General features: G+C 43.7%; 1 protein-coding gene across 1 annotated transcript in view; it reads left to right on the top strand.

Moving 5' to 3' along the window:
• kirrel3b (kirre like nephrin family adhesion molecule 3b) overlaps window positions 1–22,265 on the top strand; it is a 212,673-nt gene that overhangs the window by 138,183 nt on the left and 52,225 nt on the right. Inside the window, exons 2-3 of the mRNA XM_029681287.2 lie at window positions 6,289–6,438; window positions 15,266–15,415. Coding sequence (XP_029537147.2) covers window positions 6,289–6,438; window positions 15,266–15,415 — 300 coding nt within the window. The remainder of the gene's footprint in view (window positions 1–6,288; window positions 6,439–15,265; window positions 15,416–22,265) is intronic.

Here is a 22,265-nt window from a genome sequence, read left to right as displayed (position 1 = left end):
GGTTGAATTTTTATCTGGGTTTCGCCTGTAACATCAGTTCTGTGGCACTCACAGACAATATCCTTGCAGTTTTGGAAACTTCAGAGTGTTTTCTTTCCAAAGCTGTCAATTATATGCATATTCGCGCATCATTTTGTGACAAAATATCTTGTTTAAAACGGGAACGTTTTTCATCCAAAATGTTTAATAGCGCCCCCTAATGCATAACTTTCAAATCATGCAATTCCAGATCAATTTATGAATTAAATTATTCAATTTGTACAGAAAACATTTAAAACTGTTATATTCAAATTCAATATCCTAATACAATGGAATTCAAATACAATTTCTGTTGGGACTAAAATCACTCCATAGAAGACCCTTAATTTTCTCCCTGATTGGTTGTTAGCATAATAGAGATAGATGGGGTGTTGTGCCTCAGCTGTGGCCTCACCTTGCTGTAGTTAATGTTAGTCAAACGCTTCATGCATCACATCCTCAAAATAGTCCAGCCTCAACTCACTTCCTTTCAGCCACTTAGTCCCCACAGTCCAGTCTAGAAGTAATGGTAGAACCAAAAGAGATTGATAAATAGTGTAGAGAGTCAATATAGCGAACCAGTTAGCTAGCTTGTTCTCATACTTAATGAAAGATACTCAGGAAAATGCCATGACTGAGTATTACACACTGTGGCTTTCTGCCCTACTAATTAATTGATGCACCTCACAGCATGGTTCTTTGAGGTTGTCGAATTAGTGATAGAGCTCCAGATAATTATGTGCGTCAATCACGACTCTGGCACGATCAGTCGGAGAGCGAGCAGTGGAGTGGTTAGTGTGTGACTGATCAGCGTGTGGCGATGAAGGGCAAGAGCATGTGTCTCTGTCTCCAGGAGGAAGTACAACGAGTGGCGAGATGGAGAGGGATCCATTGTAAATCTCTTCTGTCAATCACAAAGTGGCATTTCACTTGACTAAGTTGGAGGCAAGGCCAAATGATCGGAGTTTGAGTTGGAACAAAGCCATTCGAATACAATAAGGCAAGGCCAAATGATCAGAGTTTGAGTTGGAACATAGCCGTTTGAGGAGAAATTACAAAGAATTAAGTGTACTGTGTGTATGGTGTAGTCTAGTACGGCTTCAAAGAGCATTTACTGATGTGTGAGGTTTATGACACCCTCAGCAGATATAGACATGTTTACAGTTGAGAATTACATTAAATTAATTTGTTTAGTATTCTTGTTATCCTATTCCCTCAAAACCCTTAAGTGGATAAACTGAAATACATTCATCAAAAATCCTGATTTGATGCTACTGTGGGGACTCTTGTACTGAAGACTTCGTGCAGGGAACGTCTGTATTCCGATTAGATGTTATCATCGTGGAAAAATCCAATGACATGAAAATGCTGTCATATTAATGCAATTTTGTATCACATTCCCAGCATAGGAAGATTACTTTTTAAAGCAAGACTGCAATCAGTTGTGTCTGCCCTTCTGAAGGAATGGCTATTAATGACAGATTTGAAACCCTTGTTGGTCCAGGGTAAGATTAATATTGATACACTGACCTTCCTGTTTTGCTGCTCCATATTCTCTGATGTCTTTATTTTATGTGTAATCTACACATCACACATAGGGGTGCATGGTTTTAACTTTTGAGCTGTTTTTACAGAGGTGCCTTGTTGGGGATTGAGTGAGGAGAATTAAGGAGCCGAAGCGACGCATTGGGAGATTAGCCGGAAAGATGAGCTGTAGATAAACATTTGGCTATGGAGGTATAAGCAGAGAGATGGGGAGCTCAGATTGATCCAGCCATCAGGTTGGGCCCAACAGCCAGAATTCAATTAGAGAGAGATGGGTTAAGATACAGTAATCCATATTGCTTGGGTTTGTGTTTACTTTGGTCCTCAGGCTTGGATTAGTGGAGAACTGCTGGAGTCCTTTTACCCATTATTATGTCCTCAAATAACTCACATCGCCTCGGCACAGGTAAATTTAAAGCCTGTCGCTGCGCTTAGATAATTTGCCTATCTGTCTTCAGTTGGGCGCTTTTCATCTTTGGGCAGGAAGAAATAGAACAGTAGGGGCCCACTAGCTGAGTGGATGGTGATTTTAATGTGACTGAGGTTACCTTGGATGTTGAAAAGTAAAACACAATAATGATGGGATTTATTCATTCCTTTCGCACTCTCATTAGAGGTAGCTGGTCTCGGCAGACAGTCCCTGTGGTAAACAGGCACAGGATTAGTAGACGGAGCTTCCACCCCCAGCAAATGAACAAACCAACACAGCATGCCCAGTGGGTGGGAGAGGAGGTATAGGGAGTGAAGGGTGGAAGGGCAGGTGAGGGCAGATCCATGCCAATTTAGCCATCAGGGAAAGCCACACCATGCAGTTGGACAAAGATATCACAAAACTACCTTGCACTCACCTGCCTTATTGCACATTTCAACTCTCTCAGGCCTGAGGAAATGTGAAGACCAGAAAGGGTAATAGTCTCTGGTTATGATCCGTAGCTGAGTTCCAGGCAACACGGACGGCATGGCAGGCGTTGGGCGGCCAACGGCTCTGATTAGTAATTTCAAGTGCACTGGATGTACGACTCCAATGGTAATTTCCAGGGCTGATTGGCAGACAGTGGCGAGATTGGGGGCCGCAGCGAGGCCATTAGCGCTGGGTGAAAATAGCGCTGGAGTGTGTTGAAACGTGGTCGCTGTCCAACAGTAAACGAACTATCTGAAGTGAAATGAAAACATTAGGTGAAGGCTGAGTGCTCGTACAGGCATTGTGTGGCGCTGCTCAGTGCCTCTAACAGCCTGCTTCCTTAGGAACCCTGAGCCCTTCATTCCCGATCAAAGATCTGCTGCCTTTACCTTCTCAATTGACCCATGGTATTCAATCAAAAGGTGTTGTGTGAATGAGCAGTGATTTGTGTTGGATAAATAGGAAGAGAGGCAGCTGCAAGGCTACTCAGTGGGTGAGTAGAGGTTTGGAGGCCCATGGGTCAATGGTGAGAGGTATTCATGTTCTGTATGGCCCTACTTGAAAACAAACAAACGATAGACCCCATTTATTCTATTGCTGTGGACAGAGCCGAGCCAAGGTACCATGTAGTGGCACTCTTATATCTCCATCTGAGAGAAACATAACTCCCATTCACAGAATAATAGACAGTTACTGGTCATATAAAATGTTTGTAAAAACAGGTGAGAAGTGTTAGCTTGAGGAGCTGTTTCTAGGTGGGAAAGCTCACCTCCCTCACTGTCCTCAGTGATAGTCACCTGGTGTCTACACTATCTCTACAAATGCCAACCCCCCCACCCCCCCCCCCACACACACACACCTGACTGCTCTAATCAGACCACATTGCTCTGTGTAGACATTTCACAAGGCTCATTCTCATCTTCCTCCAATAGCAGATGTTAATAAAGCATTATTAATTAAGAGAGATCTCTGCTCTCTTCTATCTCCTCCAGAACCTGAGCCTCACTGCAGTCAGCCCTTTCTCCGGCTACCAGCACCTTTTTATTCACTGTCTATTTGTTATTATTAAATCACCTGGGTATTTCTTGCTACACTTTCGTTTTTTGTCTCTGGCTCCTCGTTTTTGATCATCTGGTGTTATCTACCCCCCATTCTTCTGCATGGGGAGAGGAGGAGGAGAGGAGGAGAGTAATCTGTTGTCTCCACTCCACTGAACGTCATGGTTGGCTGCCCCTGCAGCTGGGCCAGGGAGGAAGAGGAGGAGGTAAACGAGGGGGCTCCGCTAAAGCCGCACTGCCGTCCACCGGAGCAGAAAGCTGGCAGAGGCGACGAAGCCTTGTACGACGCACAGGGCTGTGACTTCACCAACACTGCTAAAGGACCTCCAGTCTATTATGGTCCAGTCTGTCCCCCCTGTTCTCAGTGCTCCTCTGGTGAGCTACATATGTGGACTTCCATAGATGGCCTTTTTATGTGAAATAAGCAGATCTCCATTTTGCTGGTCAAGTGGCCACAGCAAGTGGACTGTTTTTTTCTCTGTGGGAGGGCATCTCTTAATCTCCAAGCTTCTCTCTCCTTCTCTCCCTTTTCCACCGACATCTGTAGCCCTCCTACGTCTGTAAAGGTCTAGGAGAGTCTGTACTTCTGTGCTCCCCTATTTCTGTCTGTGGAGAATGGCTCTTTCATCAACTAAGGGGGTGGTTTATGCTGGGGAGTTAACAATGGCTTCGACGCTGTTTGATGTATGTTTCCATTCACCGAGTGCAGCTGGAATTTGTGCATAATTTGTGTGTTAGTGTGCATATTTCCTTCATGAGGATTTTAGAATATTTGCTTGAAAATCAGTTGCCAATTGGATAGAAACCTGGAGTCTCTCCAGAAGGGGATATTTAGGTTAGCATGTTTGTTTGGCAGGATTTTTTGGGGCATTGTATTCTTTTTCATTACCATTTTAATTAGATGTTAGTGATAATTAAAATAATTTTCCTAGGCTGTGAATAATAATAATTACTGATGAGTTGAAGACCTGACGCAAGAGGGGAGGCTATGACAACCTCTGAGAAAATTATCCTAATCTGTCTAATTTCTTACAATGATGAGAAGGATTTTGACGTGGTGCGGAGAAGGGATTTGAACAGCGGGTTAGAAGGGGGAGAAGGTATGGGGGTATTAATGCTGCCAAGGTGGAGACACCTCCGACGTGAAATCAATTGCAGCACAGGTTGAAGTGGTTGATAATAGCAATCCGGACAGGGAGGATAGAGAACAAAATACAAGTGAATTCTCTCGCATTCTCTTGTTCTGACACATGCCAAGAGATTTCGCCAAGCTGTCGTCTCTCCTACCATGTGTCTGAGCGCTGACTTGTTCGCTGCGTGCAGCCAAGATAAACCTATCATAGGGGAGTCAGAACAAGGCTTTCTGGGTAGTATACCCAAGGCCAACACAACAAAAACTTCACAGAAAAACATGCCAGAGAGGCCCGTCGGATTCCCGAAGATGAATAGTCCAATATACAGTATGCTTAAGGAATTATTATTATTATTTAATAATGGGGGTGCATGCAGGAGACATGGCATACAGTGGGGGAGAATTTGTATGAACCAATACTTGTCTTTACCTTTTAACTAGCTATCACTCACATTTCACCGGCCGGAGGACTGGATATGACTGATGTGTTTACTAATGTAATACTTCCACGGAATTAAAGACATTGTGTTTGTATTTCTATAATCTATTATTGTCCCTCTCTCTGCATTGTACTAATGTTGTAAAACAAAGCTAATCTGTTTCTTCTCTGTAATTACTATCTGAACATAGGAAAACAACAACCCAAAACATAAAAATAACAGGATTATTGTAAGCAAATTCAATATGTTGTGTGGAAAGAGGTGCATTAAACACAGCAACATAATTTACTATGTATGCTGTTATTGCTGTTATTGCAATCCGTTACATTTCCTCTCCTATCTGCCACTTTTACTCCCCTTGGAGATATTGCAACAGAATTATCAGGGGAGGAAGCACATATCTCTTCATTATTTTCTTTGTGTGTCTGTGGGTGTTTGGGATGCTTGTGTGTGTACATAAGAGGGAGAGAATACAAACAAGGTAGCCAAGGCCACCCTAAGCTTTGCACAACAATCTTAAACACTATATAAGAAATAGACGGAAGCAGGAGAGAAATCAAACGAGAGTCCATCTTATTGATCTGAGAGACCACAAGTATCACTTGTTAACCTCAGTCGAGATTCCAGCCTTATCCCCCCCATCCCAAGATGCATTGCCTGTCTTTACATTAAAGTAAGCCGCAGACCGTGCTTTAGCTCCTGGTAAACACAATGTGCTGGAGAGGCTGACATCTCAGCCAACCCCGGCTTCAGATGGAGGCAGCGAGACGCAGGCAGGCAAGAGCTAAAGCCCAGATGACAGGCTGACTTTAAAAGGCTTTTTCTCTCCCCGCTATTCCTCTCACAATGCCTTCCAATTACCCAACGGCCTTTGTGCTACACTGTGGTAGCATGTCAAGGAGGAGAAGGGGGGCTGCTGTTTAGGTGGACTCAGAGGGAGATAGCTTCAAAGATATCAGAACCTCAACACGTTCATCAACACTCTGCATGTCAGTGACACCTCTCGCTAAGTGCCATTCCCCCACTGTGCCTCTAGTAACCCCTGTCCACCCCACCACCCCCTCCCTACCCCTAATGGGGTCTGTCACACCACACTTGAAGGCAATGTCTTTGAATGTGTTAGAGGACTGGTTACCCAGGGCTTATGGATCATAGTTGCTGACCGTGTCTCTATCTTTCTGTGTGTTTCTCCAGGGGTCCAGGCCACGTTTTCCCAGCAGCCCCAGGACCTGGTGGTGGTGGCTGGCCAGCCCGTCACCCTGCCCTGCTCCATTCCTGGCTACCATGGTGTTGTTCTGTGGATCAAAGATGGCCTGGCTCTGGGCGTTGGCAGAGACCTATCAGGTAAGGAAAGACATTTATCAAACCATATGTCACTCTCTTAATCTCCTTCTGTCACGTGTCTATTTCTAATTCATTTTTTCAATGTGTTAAAACTACTTACATTACTTACACACTGTCATGTATTTGTTAATGTGCGATTTCTCACTTGACTGCTTTTAATCTTTTGAAAGGTTAAGTCTTCTTCCTCATCGCTGTAAAAAATATCACTCAGCAGGTAAACAAACATACAGCACTATCCTATAACAATACAATACTTTACATTACATCTGGTGTTAACTTCATTGTAAGCACAGCAAAACAAGCTGAAATTCACTATTTTCATGAATCTCCTTGCTATGCCTTCATATTTAGCCCAAAATTGGTCTACAAGTACAAGATGAAACAATTTGACATAAACAGTTACATTAATGATATTTGTTTTTACAAACGTCAATAAACAAATAAGGTCCACATAGCAAAACCCTGATAAAAAATGAATTCATAAGAATGCTGCAAGTACAGAAACTGTTTTCTCAGTGGGAAATGAATATCCAACAAGTGTGTGGAGTTTGGAGTTTGTGACAGTAACTGTGAGCTTACAGTATTAGACATAATATTTCCTGGGATTTCTTATGACCTCTATGTAGAAGAAACCCTGAGTGTCATAGAACAAAATAGATTGTGTACAGTACCAGTTAAAAGTTTTGACACACCTACTCATTCAAGGGTTTTTCTTTACTTTTACTATTTTCTACAATGTACAATAATAGTGAAGACATCAAAACTATGTAATAACACATATGAAATCATGCAGTAACCAAAAAGTGTTAAACAAATAAAAAATATATTTTAAATTAGAGATTCTTCAAAGTAGCCACCCTTTGCCTTGATGACAACTTTGCAAACACTTGACATTCTCTCAACCAGCTTCATGAGGAATGGTTTTCCAACTGTCTTGAAGGAGTACCCACATATGCTGAGCACTTGTTGGCTGCTTTTCACTCTGCTGTCCAACAGATCCCAAACCATCTCAATTGGGTTGAGGTCGGGTGATTGTGGAGTCCAGGTCATCTGATGCAGCACTCCATCACTCTCCTTCCTCGTCAAATAGTCCATACACAGCCTGGAGGTGTGTTGGGTCATTTTCCTGTAGAAAAACAAATGATAGTCCCACTAAGTGCAAACCTGATGGGATGTCGTATCGCTGCAGAATGCTGTGGTAGCAATGCTGGTTAAGTGTGCCTTGAATCCTAAAAAAATCAGCACCCCCACACCATCACATTTCCTTTGCTTCACGGTGGGAACCACACATGCAAAGATCATCCGTTCACCTACTCTGCATGTGAGAAAGAAACAGTGGTTGGAACCAAAATATCTCAAATTTGGACACATCAGACCAAAGGACAGATTTCCTCCGATCTAATGTCCATTGCTTGTGTTTCTTGGCCTAAGCAAGCCTCTTCTTATTGGAGTCATTTAGTAGTGATTCACGCAGTCTCCTCTGATCAGTTGATATTGAGATGTGTCTGTTATTTTAGCTCTGTGGCGCATTCATTTGGGCTGCAATCTGAGGTGCAGTTATCTCTAATGATCTTGTCCTCTGCAGCAGAGGTAACTTTGTGTCTTCCATTCCTGTGGCGGTCCTCATGAGAGCCAGTTTCATCATAGCGCTTGATGGTTTTTGCAACTGCACTTGAAGAAACTTTCCAAGTTCTTGAAATGTTCTGTATTGACTGACATTCATGTGTTAAAGTAATGATTGACTGTCGCTTCTCTTTGCTTATTTGAGCTGTTCTTGCCGTAATATGGACTTGCTCTTTCACCAAGTAGAGCTATCCTCTGTATACCACCCATACCTTGTCACAGCACAACTGATTGGCTCAAACGCATTAAGAAGGAAAGAGGCACACCTGCTAATAGAAATGCATTCCAGGGTACTATCTCATGAAGCTGGTTTAGAGAATGCCAAGAGTGTGCCAAGTTGTCATAAGGCAAAGGGTGGCTACAAAGAAGAATCTCCAGAAAATATTTGTATTTTGATTTGTTTCACACTTTTTTGGTTACTACATGATTCCATATGTGTTATTTCATAGTTTTGATGTCTTCACTATTATTCTACAATGCAGAACATTTTAAAAATAAAGAAAAACCAAGGAATGAGTAGGTATGCCCAAACTTTTAATTGGTACTGTATGTATTCGTGATAATTTCAGCATAGTAGTTCGTAACTCAAACCATTCTGACTCAACAGACGTTTTTGTGAGAAGATCCGCTCCCAGATTCCTTTTGGATCTGTTCTTGTCTCACAAACACCACTCTAACTCAGCCCCGGTTAATCAAACATATGAATGGTTGATATCAGTGAATGCAGAAGACATTGTCGAATCCAATGGTGCAACCCTTGGATTCTGTAACTCTAACACAATGTTTAAAACATGTCGGCGTGACAGTGGGACAGTGGGACACAAGATTTAAACAACACACTACCACATTTTCCACCCCAAATACCTAGTATCCAATAATAGATACATTGAAATTGTCACGTTCTGACCTTAGTTCCTTTGTTATGTCTTTGTTTTAGTTTGGTCAGGGCGTGAGTTGGGGGGGTAGTCTATGTTCTTTTTTCTATGTTGTGTTTATGTGTTTGGCCTGCGACAGCTGAGCGGCGGCGATATGAGGAGGCAGCACGGCAGCGTGACAGGCACGAGAGGCAGCCCCCCAAAAAATGTTTTGGGGGGGCACACGGGGAGTGTGGCAGAGTCAGGTTGGAGACCTGAGCCTACTCGTCATGCTTACCAAAATAAGCACAGCCCGGTGGGCTATAGGGCTGCCCCCCGCAAGTGCCAAGCGAGAGTTGGCCACCAGCCAGGGCGTGTTGTGCCAGGCCAGTGAGTTTGGTCTCCGGTATGACGTTTCGGCCCAGGGTATCCTGCACCGGCTCTGCGTGCTGTGTCTCCCTATGCCTGCGCTCCACCCGTTCCGGGCGAATGTGGGTATTGAGCCTAAGGGAGAGGTGCGAGTGGTATGCACCAGATCTCCAGTGCTCACCCACAGCCCGGTTCAACCTGTGCCTGCACTCTGGATGGTTCGGGTTAAAATGGTGATCCAGCCGGGAGGAGTGGTGCCAAGGCTGCGCACCACGGCTCCAGTGCTCCCCCAGAGCCCGGTCCATCCGGTCCCTCCCCCAAACACCAGGTCTCCTTTAGGTCTCCCCAGCCTGGTGGGTCCTGTGGCAGCCCCACGCACCAGGCTGTCTCTCCGTCTCCTCCCTCCAGGTCCGCCCATCTGTCCTGAGCTGCCAGAGCCGCCCGTCTGTCCTGAGCTGACAGAGCCGCCCATCTGTCCTGAGCTGGCAGAGCCGCCTGTCAGAGCCGCCCGTCAGCCGCCCGTCTGTCCTGAGCTGGCAGAGCCCCTCTGCCAGAGCCGCCCGTCAGTCAACCGCTGCCAGAGCCGCCTGTCAGTCAACCGCTGCCAGAGCCGCCCGTCAGTCAGGAGCTGCCAGTGCCGCCCGTCAGTCAGGAGCTGTCAGAGCCGCCCGTCAGTCAGTAGCTGCCAGAGCCGCCCGTCAGTCAGGAGCTGCCAGTGCCGCCCGTCAGTCAGGAGCTGTCAGAGCCGCCCGTCAGTCAGGAGCTGTCAGAGCCGCCCGTCAGTCAGGAGCTGCCAGAACCGCCCGTCACTCCGGCGTTGCCGGAGTCTCCTGCCTGTCCGGTGCTGCCAGAATCTCCCGTCCGTCCGGTGCTGCCGGAATCTCCCGTCCATTCGGGCCCGCTGCTAGGGTCCCCAGTCCGAGGTCGGCGGCGAGGGTGGCCGCTCTAAAGGCGCCACGGAGGCGGGTAAGGAGCGGGCAAAGACTATGGTGGAGTGGGGTCCACGTCCTGCACCAGATCCGCCACCGCGGACAGACGCCCACCCAGATCCTCCCCTATAGGTTCAGGTTTTGTGGCCGGAGTCCGCACCTTTGGGGGGGTACTGTCACGTTCTGACCTTAGTTCCTTTGTTATGTCTTTGTTTTAGCTTGGTCAGGTCGTGAGTTGGGGTGGGTAGTCTATGTTCTTTTTTCTATGTCGTGTTTATGTGTTTCGCCTGGTATGGTTCTCAATCAGAGGCAGGTGTCGTTCGTTGTCTCTGATTGAGAATCATACTTAGGTAGCCTTTTCCCACCTGTGTTTTGTGGAAGATTATTTTCTGTTTTAGTGTTTTATGCACCTTACAGGACTGTTTCGGTTTTTGTTTATTTTCACGTTGTTATTTTGTATTTTCAGTGTTCAGTAAAAATAAATCATCATGAACACCTACCACGCTGTGCATTGGTCCGACATGTCATGCTCCTCGTCAGAGGAGGAAGAAGATTTCCGTTACAGAAATACCCCAGACCGTTGTATTCACAAGACCTCATTACTCTCTAATATAAAGATAAAACTAATTGAATAACAGTTTGTGGTGGGCAAAGAAGCCCCAAAATCAACACTGAATGTGAAATCAATATAGCCAGGGGTCACATTTCAAGTAATTTTAGCGAGTAAATGCGCTTTTGAAGAGTAACTCACAATCCAAATAACATTGTGGCTTTTGTATTATTACCTTAATTGTTTAATTTGGAGTACCACTTACTGCTGCACTGTCATTTTAGTAGCCTGCAGTTTCTCCACTTGACGCTGGCGCCTGATCCATATTCATGAGACGTGACAACTATCTATTCTTCCAAGTAGATATTTACAATCTTTATCTAAATCTTGGGAGAGTAAATTCATGTAGCTTGAAAAATCTGCATTATTTATAAATATATAATTTATCCCCCCGATTGTCTTTAGAAATGGGATCCTTGGGATTCCAAGACATTCTATGGCCTTTTACAGGCAGTAAGAGTGATGAGTCTGAAAATATCCAAGTTCCTTTCACACCTCTCTTCCTCTATCACTGAGGGATCTCTAGCCTGTCTCTCAGGGTACTTGCCATTCAAGTCATGACAAAAAACCCAACTGGGGCCCTTTAAAAGTGGGGGACTCTTTTGATCTGGACGATTAAATATGTATTCCACTAGAGATGTGCGGCCTCCTAACCTCTGGCCTTCAGTGACTGCTCTAGTGTACCTGCCTTGTCACCGATAGAACTCCTTAATTAAACCTCAGTTGACGAAGGTGTCCCAATAAATGCGTTCCATTCCTCAGTGTGGCCCTTATCAGGCCCCTGGGAGGCTGGGGAAGGCAGTAAATAATGGCCAAACAGTTTTGAAGTGGCCGAGAGGAGAGGGAAGAGAGGGAGAATAGGGAGAAGGACTTATGCTAACGAGAAGAGAGAGAGGGTGAGAGCAACTCTTAACGGCACATCATCAACAGTTTAACGGTCATGGGCGAGAGGCTGTGGAGGGAGGCTGTGGACTGACCTCATCGTATCTCTACCCCTATAAACCAACACTTCACTCTGTATGCGGATCAATGGCCGGGCCAGGACGCTCAGAGATGGACTGAATATGAATGCTCCTCTCCATACAGCATGAGTCGATGAGATACATCGCGTTGGAGAAGGTTATCATGGACGAAAGATATCTTTATTAGAAAGCACAGACAGGGTCTTAGAGCAGTGTATTAAGATGAATGTCACTTTTTGAAATAAAGTGTACCACAGCTGCTCTTTTAATCGTCTCTGCCTACGTCAACAAGCAATACAGTCAGCCATAAAGAATGATGGCATATACATGGCTATATACACAAGGAAAGCAGCTGTATACATAAAAGTGTGAGGCGTCTAATATTGTGCAGAGCATTTCAATATAGGAACCACTCTGCTATTCATAGAAGGAGCTGCGTTAGCAGTAGCTCGCTCTGTCTGGGCCTGTTTCAATTCAGGGGAACAGTGATTAAAATGAGAGAAATCTTTCACTATTCAGTCTGATAAATCTGAGGACAAAGAAGATGATTCCTATCGCTTCCTGAATTCCTGCTCCTTCTCTTTGTGTAGCGTCTTCTATTCTAATTAAAGAGAGAGATGCACCGGCCCAAAGCTGCACCGAATGAATGGCATGAATATGCATGAATGGCATGAATATAACTCCAAGCAGTCCACAGAGAGTGCCCACTGGTGTGCACTTTTTTGGAGGGCAAAAATGGAATGATTGAAAACCGAAGTCTTAGAATGTTCCAGATATTGCTCTTAACATTCTAGACAGAGGTGTGGAGTCATTGGAAGCTACCTGACAAACGTGCTCCTCTGGCTTGTCACCCGACAGCAAATTAATAAACATTGGTCATCCATATCCCAACATCAACCTACCCTATTTCCATCCCTGGAGGTGTCAGTGTGAGACGTGTTCTTCCTGAACAGTGTAAATAACTATCCCCCTGGCTCATTTCATCGTCCCTTCCTCTGCCATTGATCCACCATAAAGACAAATCCATTTCTGTCCTGATGGATTCATTAACCTTAATGGGGCTATTTTACATTGTTTGCTTTAGTTAACTCACCTTGTCTTTGAGATTCATTGAGATCAATGTGAGTTATATTTATACAACAGTGACGTCCCTGAAATGTCCTCACATAGAATGAAGCAGTGTTTTCGCATGCTCCAAGTGTAACCCAGTTATGCCACAGGACAAAATCCACCAATGTCTATTGAAAAGGCATTTAAATGCCATTAAACGAGATTTATGCTAAGGTATTTTTTCATTTACTCTCAGTTAGCAAGCTTTATTGTATTACAGCAGCACATCTTGTGTTCAATCTGCTAGAGGGCAAGAGGAGTGAATTGACTGGGTCATTTGTTAATGTACATGAAGAAGGAAACTCAGTGGAATGCTGTTGTACTGTACAACACAATATGCCTACAGTAAATATTTAGTACATAAGCTCCTGCACTGGATATAAGGCAGATGGGGTCACCTCAAGGTCATACCATTTACAAGGCCTGCTTGTTGTGGAGAAATAATTTCTCATGTCTCCTGAGCTTACACAGGGTCACAGCAGTGCATTGTGCTTAAGCAGGTTCTCGTATTTGAAGGAATGACCTTCATTCAAAGCATGTATTTCAGGAATGGAGTCTCATTCAACTTCAGAGAAAGACATCAGTCAAACTGTGCTTTATCTCTAATAAATAGTTCAACGAAGCCATTGACCCACTGGCTGCATAATCAACAACAGCATGGAACTCAAGATCAATGGTCATTAATGTTATTAAGCGAATACTGCTCGGTTATATCAACACTATATTAGAGGGATGTGTAACCTTTTTGACCTTCTTCTGGCCCTGTATGGAAGCGTATGTATCAATGTGAATAATAAGACCCATAACTGCAAGCGGGATGTGGGCAGGAGAGAGCACTCTCTATCTGAGAATCTGGCGATCTTATAAACATAGAAACCACTCAGAGCTCACATAGCCCACCCCATGTCTTTGTTTGGTACCTCATTGTACACTGCTCCTGCGTTCTATGTTTATGCTATATACTCTCATAGCCGCAGGAAGTAGCTCCTATGTTTATGCTATATACTATCATAGTAATGTATGTTTCGTTGACAGGGGGGAGGTGAGTGCCTGAACAAATCCGTCCTGCTTGCATCCCCCACCCTCTTAAAGCTTCAAAGCTATGTGGGAAGATGAAATGCAGAGTGGTTTAATCGGCTATAACTCATCCCACTATGAGAAAATTAGGGCCACTTCATGGTCTATGAAAGTGAATGGGATCCAGTAAAGCAATGGATGATAATTGGGCATTCGGAACACAGTGGTCTCCATAGCCAAACTCAAGGACTTAAAAGCCATTATATCTCCTAGTCTATTAGTCCTAATCTATTATACTCATATTGGGTGGCATGTGCTAAAACATACCTATTTAAATCCCCAGTGTTTTATACTAAAGCACCAGAAAATCTTTGAAGAGAACATGACTCATTGATAGATGCAACGGAATACATTTTTCATCCAGACATTTAATGCAGTGATTCAACAGCGGGGTTGGCAGAGATTGTAGCGGGTTAGAGTTGAATACCATCTGTTGTATAAGTTCAGTTTGACAAACTACATCGTTGGATAAAATGTTTAACTGTTGGCCTGGTTATGCTTAAAACTCTCGACTCTATCGGGTTCTGTCATCAGTGAATTACAGAAGAACCTTAGGAGGAGAAAGCAATCACTGCCAAGAAATACTGAACATTTTGGAGAATTTCCCTTGCAAAGATTCTCGTTTCAATTCACATTTCTCCAATAATTACACAGAACTCAAGTCAAGTTCAAGTTATTCATGTTGAAATCTTGTGCAATTTTCTGTAAAGCTTCACAATCAACCATATCCCTTTGTCACTTATTGTTTTGTGTTTTAGAGCTGTCCGACTTTATTCTGCGCTGTAAAATGGTCAGGACTCCTGGACATACATCCCTCTTCCTGCATTATTCAACTCTGAATCTCACACCACTGCCCTGCTGAAACACATCTCAATATCTAGCCGTGCGTCTTCACCGTGACAATACAGAAACCTCCTCAACCCCTATCATCATCGTCATCTACGTAATTCATGTTTTCAATCAGTTTAAAAATGTCTACTAATTTTTAAGAAAAAAATCTGGCTTCACATTGGTGACACTAATAATTCTGAGACAGGTATATTAAGGTCTCATCTCATTGGAAAAAGAAAAGCCCATCTCAAATGACCTAAAATGTACAGTAACACAGCAGTCAACAATCAATATTGCACCACTGATCCTTCACTCATTTGTGATTGCCTGCATTCTGGCATTGTTTGTACCATGCTTTTATATCTCCTATCTTAAAAAAAAAGGTTGGATTGAATGGTGCTGATATAGGTTGAAAGACCAGACTCCAGGTTCTGACAGGGCATATGTTGCATTTTGTTCCAGGCTACCCTCGTTACACAGTGATTGGGGACCACAGTACAGGGGAACACCACCTTCGGATCCAACATGTGGAGCTGATGGATGACGCTGTCTTTGAGTGCCAGGCAATCCAGGCAGCCATGCGGTCCCGTCCTGCCCGACTCACTGTGCTGGGTAAGTGAGGATTAGGTTTACACACAAATGCACACTACACATACATGCATAGACACCATTTGAAGTATGTGCACAGATAAAATGGCAATGGATGCAGGCAGTGACTTGGTAGCCACCTCAAACCAACCACAATGTCATATCTGTAGTGCTCCTCCCCTCCCTCAACACTTTCAAAATCCAATAAATCTGTGCACTGAATCAATGATCATGCCAGAAAAGCCACAGCTTTTTATCAGCATAACAGGAACTATCAAGATAATGTTGCAGCTAATGGAAACAGTACAGCATCTCTTAACATTGCCAGTCCCTAATGTTTTTACTTTAATTTCCTTCTACAAACCCAGCCATCTTCATTATTAAGCCTGAGAGGTTACTGGTTCTTAATTAAACTTTATTGGGTTATCATTCAGTGTTGCCAGTTCTGCCATATTGGGCATCATTTGTAAAATCACTGCTCACTCTTCTCTATAGCTCTGTAGGCTCTCTCCCACTCTCTCTGCCCTCTACACTGTATACCCTTCTGCTGTGGAGGATGATGGGTAATATGAAGGGAAGCTGGAGTCAATGATAGAGCCAGAGAACAAGGGAGAAGAACTGAGGGGAGAGGAGGAGGGAAAGTGGGAGGTCCGTGAAGCTGAGTGTCCTCGCCACGAGAGACTGATTCGCTTTATTGATCTCCGCTAATGAAAAGTGAAACTAATGATCTGTAGGGGTGGAGGCAGCCAGAGAAAGGAGAGAGGGAAGACAAATTGAGGACCAACGTCTCTCACTCTGCCGCGCCCCCTGCAAATGGATATTAATGAATAATTATGAGTTCTTTGCAGAGTCAAAGCAGCTACACGCAGATTCCCCTTCCTCCCCTCCCCTTCCCCCAAAGTTAAGTTTATTTCCCTCCAACCCCGCCGTTCACAGCAGCTAAGTCGTTTGATCAAGGCCTCAAGGAGAGGAGACGGGTATGAGACACAAATCATTTAGGATGCATTGCCATACCTTCCATTTATTTGTGGTTTCTCTCAGTTGGATTTTATTTGATGATAGTGTTGCTTGGGGCTTGCCAAACATTTAAAGTTGAACTAAGGCATCCTTTTCCTTCACAGTACACTACTGCAACAGTTGATACGTTTCTAACCCAGCCCTGTTGAGGTGTAGTCACATTATCTTACAAGGTAAAGCTGGCTACTTAGAGGAAACGGCTTGTCTGTACAAGCTCCATTAAAATGATTAATCATCAATAAACGAGGGGAGCCAATTGTCTCTATTCCTCTTTGGCTATTTGAGGGTGAAACACGTATCATCCTTTCTCATAAGCCCCGCCATAAGATGTTGTTTAATCCCCTGCCTAGCTGGCTGACTCCTGAATACATTGCGAAGGAGGGCCCCAAGGCAGGCACACATGCAAGGTAATCGAATAAATATATGCAAACCCCATGTCACTGCAAACTCTAAGCTGTCAATTACCCGCCAGTGGTGACAGAGTGTGTCTATCGACTCAGAAGACAGCGACGGTCCGTCACAGAGTGGAACAGTCTCCCTTCTCTCCTACCTGACTGTCAAATAAATCTAAAAACATTCCCCTTCTCTCTCTCTCTCATCAGCCATATATCTGTCCCAGCCCTACTGTGTTCTCTATCAAAGGGAACTGTTTTCTTTATGACTTTGATATTTACGGATAAAAGACGCAGATTTTGAATGTTTTTTTGTCGCTCGATTTTCTCCCATACGAATGGTACTGTGTCGATATGTTCGTTTATTATCCTTGAAATACCTAGCATGACTCAATGGGGCAAAAAGTTAAATCCAATTTTGCTATGCATTTAAGTCAATGAGATACAATCTCTAAACTGACCCTTCTCCTGTTTCCACATTAGTAAAAAAAATGTGTTGGTGAGTTTGGAGTGTCTAATGTGAGTAGCATTTGGAGCAAAATGTAAGCTTATAAAATAAATTCAGTATGGGGGAAACCCCATAGAAGAATGAAAGGGTCGTCTGATCTAGGGGTTATGGTCTGTGGTTAGTCCTCCGTCTAATTATATCCTCTGCAGCAAGGTAGCAGGCAGCCAAACCTATGCATCAATGTGTTCACCTTGGTCTGGGGTAGGAACAAAGGGGAGGCCTGGGCTCTCTGGAATAAGGTCTCTACCTTTAAACAGACCTGTGAGGCCAGGTAGTCTTTTGTAAGAAAAATGTGCAACATTTACCATTTAGCGATGGAGAAAGAGTTATTGCTGCTGTTTTCAGAGTAGGCCTACATCGAGTGATGAGGTCTGCTGTTGACTCGACTGTGACATTTAGAGAGCTCATTGCCATTCATCCACCGACAGGTCTTCTAATGAACCTTCAGTCCTCATCAATCGCTTATGTGTTCCTTTATTGTTCCTTCCCCGTTCCTCGTTTGTTCTTGCTCGTTACTGCAAGGTCGTAGTCCTGTCTGATTAGTACATATATTGCCGTCCAAGATGAAAACTATATTAAAGTGATACAAAGTAATGCCACAAGGCCCTAATACATTCATAAGTATTCTCTGGGAAATTATGTTTTGATATTGCTCATTAGGAAATATTTACTTTGCTGCAGATTAATTCCAAAGAAAATACCAGAGCTAGATCTGTCCTCAGTTTTCATTTGCTGTCAAGCTAATTATTAATTACAGTCACACTGCTATGGGAAGATCAAGTTTCCTTAGCATGGAATTAATAACGGTAAATAGCAGGTCTTAGAGCTGTAATGTTCCAGACAGTCTTCTACCCTTGTTTGTCACTTTAGAGAGCGTCCAGAGGCACTCTGATTATTAACTTTTAATTGCAAGAGAGCAAAACTTGAGATCTGATAAAACACTTCCTTCCAAATTGCTAAACATTTCTCTTTGGAGCAGCCAAAGACAAGAAAGGGCAATCAGCTATGTTGAGTTCTGACTTGCCTTTGAAAATCTTTTTTTTCAGAGGCAAAAAATGACATTTTCCATGAAAGCTTGTTGATTATTATTCTACGGCTGGTCCAGCCTTGCACAGTGCCAGGGGTCATGGTGTGCCTCGCAGCATGACGTTGGAAGGAGAAAATCAAGTTATATCTAACTGTGCACAGATAGTTGGCTTCCCAGTGTCCTCCTGTTGCTGCTTGGAGCCCAGCTCTTTTCTTATGTCTAGTTTTTCATCTGTGGTGAAATGATTGAGTGTCTGTTCAGCGTGACCCTTTGTTATTTTTACCTTAGAATCCACCTCATCATTCTGTCATTTCTTTGTCCTCAGAAAAATGTACTTATCCAGTCATGGGACTGAGCCGGTGACTTATTTGACTTTAACACACAGTGTAGGTCATTCACTAGATTTCTCCAATAGTGTTGGACCAAACAATGCTGCTCTGCACCGCAGGGTCTTCCTAGCATGATATCTTAGTGATGTGTCTCTCTACTGAAGTGCCTCAATATTCAACTTTAAAAAGGTTCAGTCATATGTTTATTCTATTACATTGCAATTTCTATTTTATGAAGGATAACTTTAAAACAGTGATAGACAAAGGAAATAAAAGCTCAACATTTTAATGAAAATGTGTCCTTCAAACGTTTTGTCTCACTCAAGGAACTGTTTTGAAATCTCGACACTGAACCGAAGGGCAACTTCATGAGGAGCATTGTGCTTTGATAACAAGACACAAACATGAAGCAGTATTTGTCCCCATGTCTCCTGTAGTTCCATCCACTGAATCCCACTTATGCTTTACTGAATAAAGCATTTCAAAGTAGATGCACTGTATGAAAACAGAAGGGACACAAAGTGAATGCCTTACTGAAGAAGCCCAAGGGCGAGAATGCACGTTGATTGGCTTCCAGTAGCAGTCACGATGATAGCAGTATTTCTATTGCCACCACTTTTACCTCTCCAACTAATTATTGAAACTGTTTTTACTACCTGCTCTCTCTTTCTCCCTTTCTCTATATCTCTGAATGATGCTACATGACTGTGCATGACAAAATTGCAAAGTCTTGAAAGGAAATGTTGAAACACCTCATTTATCAGTTTAAGTGTACTTGTGTTCTGTATGTAACTAATTTATCTCTCACAAAAGTCAATTTGGCTCTAGCCAAGCATTGTCGCTCAAGTAGGGCCAGATAAGAACCCCTGATCAGCAGTCATTTAGTTAGAAATATGTCTCTACCATTTACATTATTCTGCTCACACTACCCTGATTTACATTAAAGTACATTACTGACTTGTCTGAGATCTAAGACAAAGTCAGACCATCTATAATATCAATGACTCTATGTTAATACCAACAGATTGCAGGTAGGGTATGTTTTGGGGTTTGAGTGAGTTTTAATAGGCAAGGGTACTTTTTCAAACACACACACAGCTGTGTTTTTGAAATATTTTAAATTACATATATGTTCAGTAATAAATTATCGTAACGAAAATGATTATTGACTGAAACAAATCTAGAACTGGAGGAGGTGAGCGATTGATTGACACACTGCAAAGAACAAAGCATTTCCATAACATTTAATACGGGCCTGCTTTTACATTTCATGCAAAATGACAGCAACATAGCTACTCACAAATAAACACACACACACACAAACACACACAAACACGTTAGTGCCCTCTCAATCTGTGAAGAGCAGCTTTGGCGCTGCAAATCGCTGCTCTGTGACGAAGCTGTCTCTGCACGCTGCTGACAAGTCTGGCATCTCACCACTCCTCCCATGTCTCCAGAAAACATCCCCATCCCTCTCTTCACTCTCCCTGTGTGGGTCAGCACCCACACACGCACGCTCACAAACACACGCACACACACACACAGACAAACACACACACACACAGTCAAACCTTGACTCACATTAATCCCTGATCATCTGTCGTCTCATAAGGATAGGGTCCACTGTGATACTTTGGATAGGCATTATTCATGCACACATCTTAAAATAAAAAAAGAAAGTAAAACTAACACAGATGGTATTACCAGAGAGGGAGAGATAGAGACAGTCTGTGTGAGGCAGAATCTTGTGGCCTCCAAACAGGTGGATGGTGACAGCAATTGAATAGGCCTGTGTTTTGGGCCAGTGAGCCACATATGTCTCTTGTCTTCCACCTGCGATGGATAGTTCTTTTCGCCCTTCTCTTTTGTGATATATCGATCACAATCTCTGCAAGCTGCCACGGCGCCGTCGCATTGGGGTGACAGGCTGCTGGCGCGAGCATTCCGCCAAAACCGACCAGGCAAGCCAACCCATTTTTGTTCCAGACACCTCGGCAGAAGCACAGCACTGTGCACGCTGCATTTCCAGTCCCCCCTTCCTTTCCCATTCCTTCCCCCATCTCAAAGCTCCTTCTGAGGTTACCCCTCTCATTCACTCACCTCCAAATTGCCTTTTCAACCAAATCTCCTGCTCCTGGATGGCTGTGTATAGGACTACATGCTGCATGGAGAATGTTTCCCAGCCTGGGTCTGGCTGTTTATGACTCAGATTGTCCACCATCAGCAGAGCCCCAATGGTAATAGACTGGCGCCATCAAGGTGTTTTCTCAGACCAGGCTAATCCCAGAGGTTCTGAGGTATTGAAATGTCTTTCAGGACACAGGGCAGGTTTATACACAAGGTTTATTCAGACAAGCCCTGATCATGACAGACTTACTGGCCCACACTGTTTTCTTCATTACAAATCCATACTGTATGCCTCAGTCTCATTTATAGATATTTTTGATTATACACTAAAAGTAAATGATCTCACTAAAACACAATCAATCGGACCTGACTTCCTCTCCCGAGCCTGCTCTGAGTTTTGCGGTAAAACATGGCTCTGAGCTCTGGATTGGGCAAAAACATTAAACAACCCCTGGTGTTATCTCTCTCAGGAAGGGGCGATGCAATTCCATTAAACTCCAGTGCTCCTTTAATGAACTTCAATGGAATCTCTTATCTGAGGCGGAGGGCTGGGCTAATGTAAGACTGTGTGCCCCCTCCAAACTCATCTAATAGTCTCACTCCCTGAAAAATGTTGCTTGGAGCATAAATATGTGAAATTAACTGGTACACGTCTGATGGCCACGGAAAAGTGACAGACAGGCACACAATAACCCTCCAGATAATCATTAAAGGTGAGAAAAAGTAATAGCAAAGTACATTTAGAGGTAAAATGTTAATACATGCTTGACATCCCTCCTCGTGAGCAGGGAGGAAAAACAGGGAAACTAGCAGTATGAGACAAGTAAGACAAGAACACATACTACATAACTAATCCTTTCTTGGTTGATCTACTCCTTTAAAGAAAACTCACAGAACATCTCTTCCACTCCCTATCTCAGACAACAAGAGGATGTTTTTTGCTCTCCAACCTGGTTGAGAAACTATTGAACAGGGTGTGTGTTTGTATGTGTGTGGAAGTGTGTGGTGTGATATTGCATTATACTCTCCCAGAGAAAAGTGGGGAAAGAGAAAGGATTTCAACGAGCCAGCTGGTAATTAAAGAGGAGCGATCAATCCGAGCCGCTGACCGGCTCGTGAGAAATCCATCGCGGGGCCACAGTAAAGGGCTAATTTGGAACCATTAGGGGCTGCCGAGTTTGCAAGCAGGCCTGTAATGATGATGACTGGCAGGGTTCGAGGCCTTTGTGCGGCTGTCAGACCGGCCCGCAAGAGGGATGGTGGTGGAGAGATGACTTAACAGAAGCCCTGTATGGAGAGGGTGAGAGAGACAGGGAACTGGAGTAACACCTCCTTTTATAACTGTCCTGGGAGTTACACTGTGACTCAGAATAGGCTACTCTTTAATGTTGCTTCATTGTCCACTGTAGAAAGTCCACTGTGAAATGTACAGTCGTATATCAATGGCATGTGATGTACATAGGTTGAGGTAAAC

The sequence above is a fragment of the Oncorhynchus nerka genome, linkage group LG14 (assembly GCF_034236695.1).
Source record: "Oncorhynchus nerka isolate Pitt River linkage group LG14, Oner_Uvic_2.0, whole genome shotgun sequence".
NCBI lineage: Eukaryota > Metazoa > Chordata > Actinopteri > Salmoniformes > Salmonidae > Oncorhynchus > Oncorhynchus nerka.
This window is presented reverse-complemented; position numbering and strand designations above follow the sequence as displayed.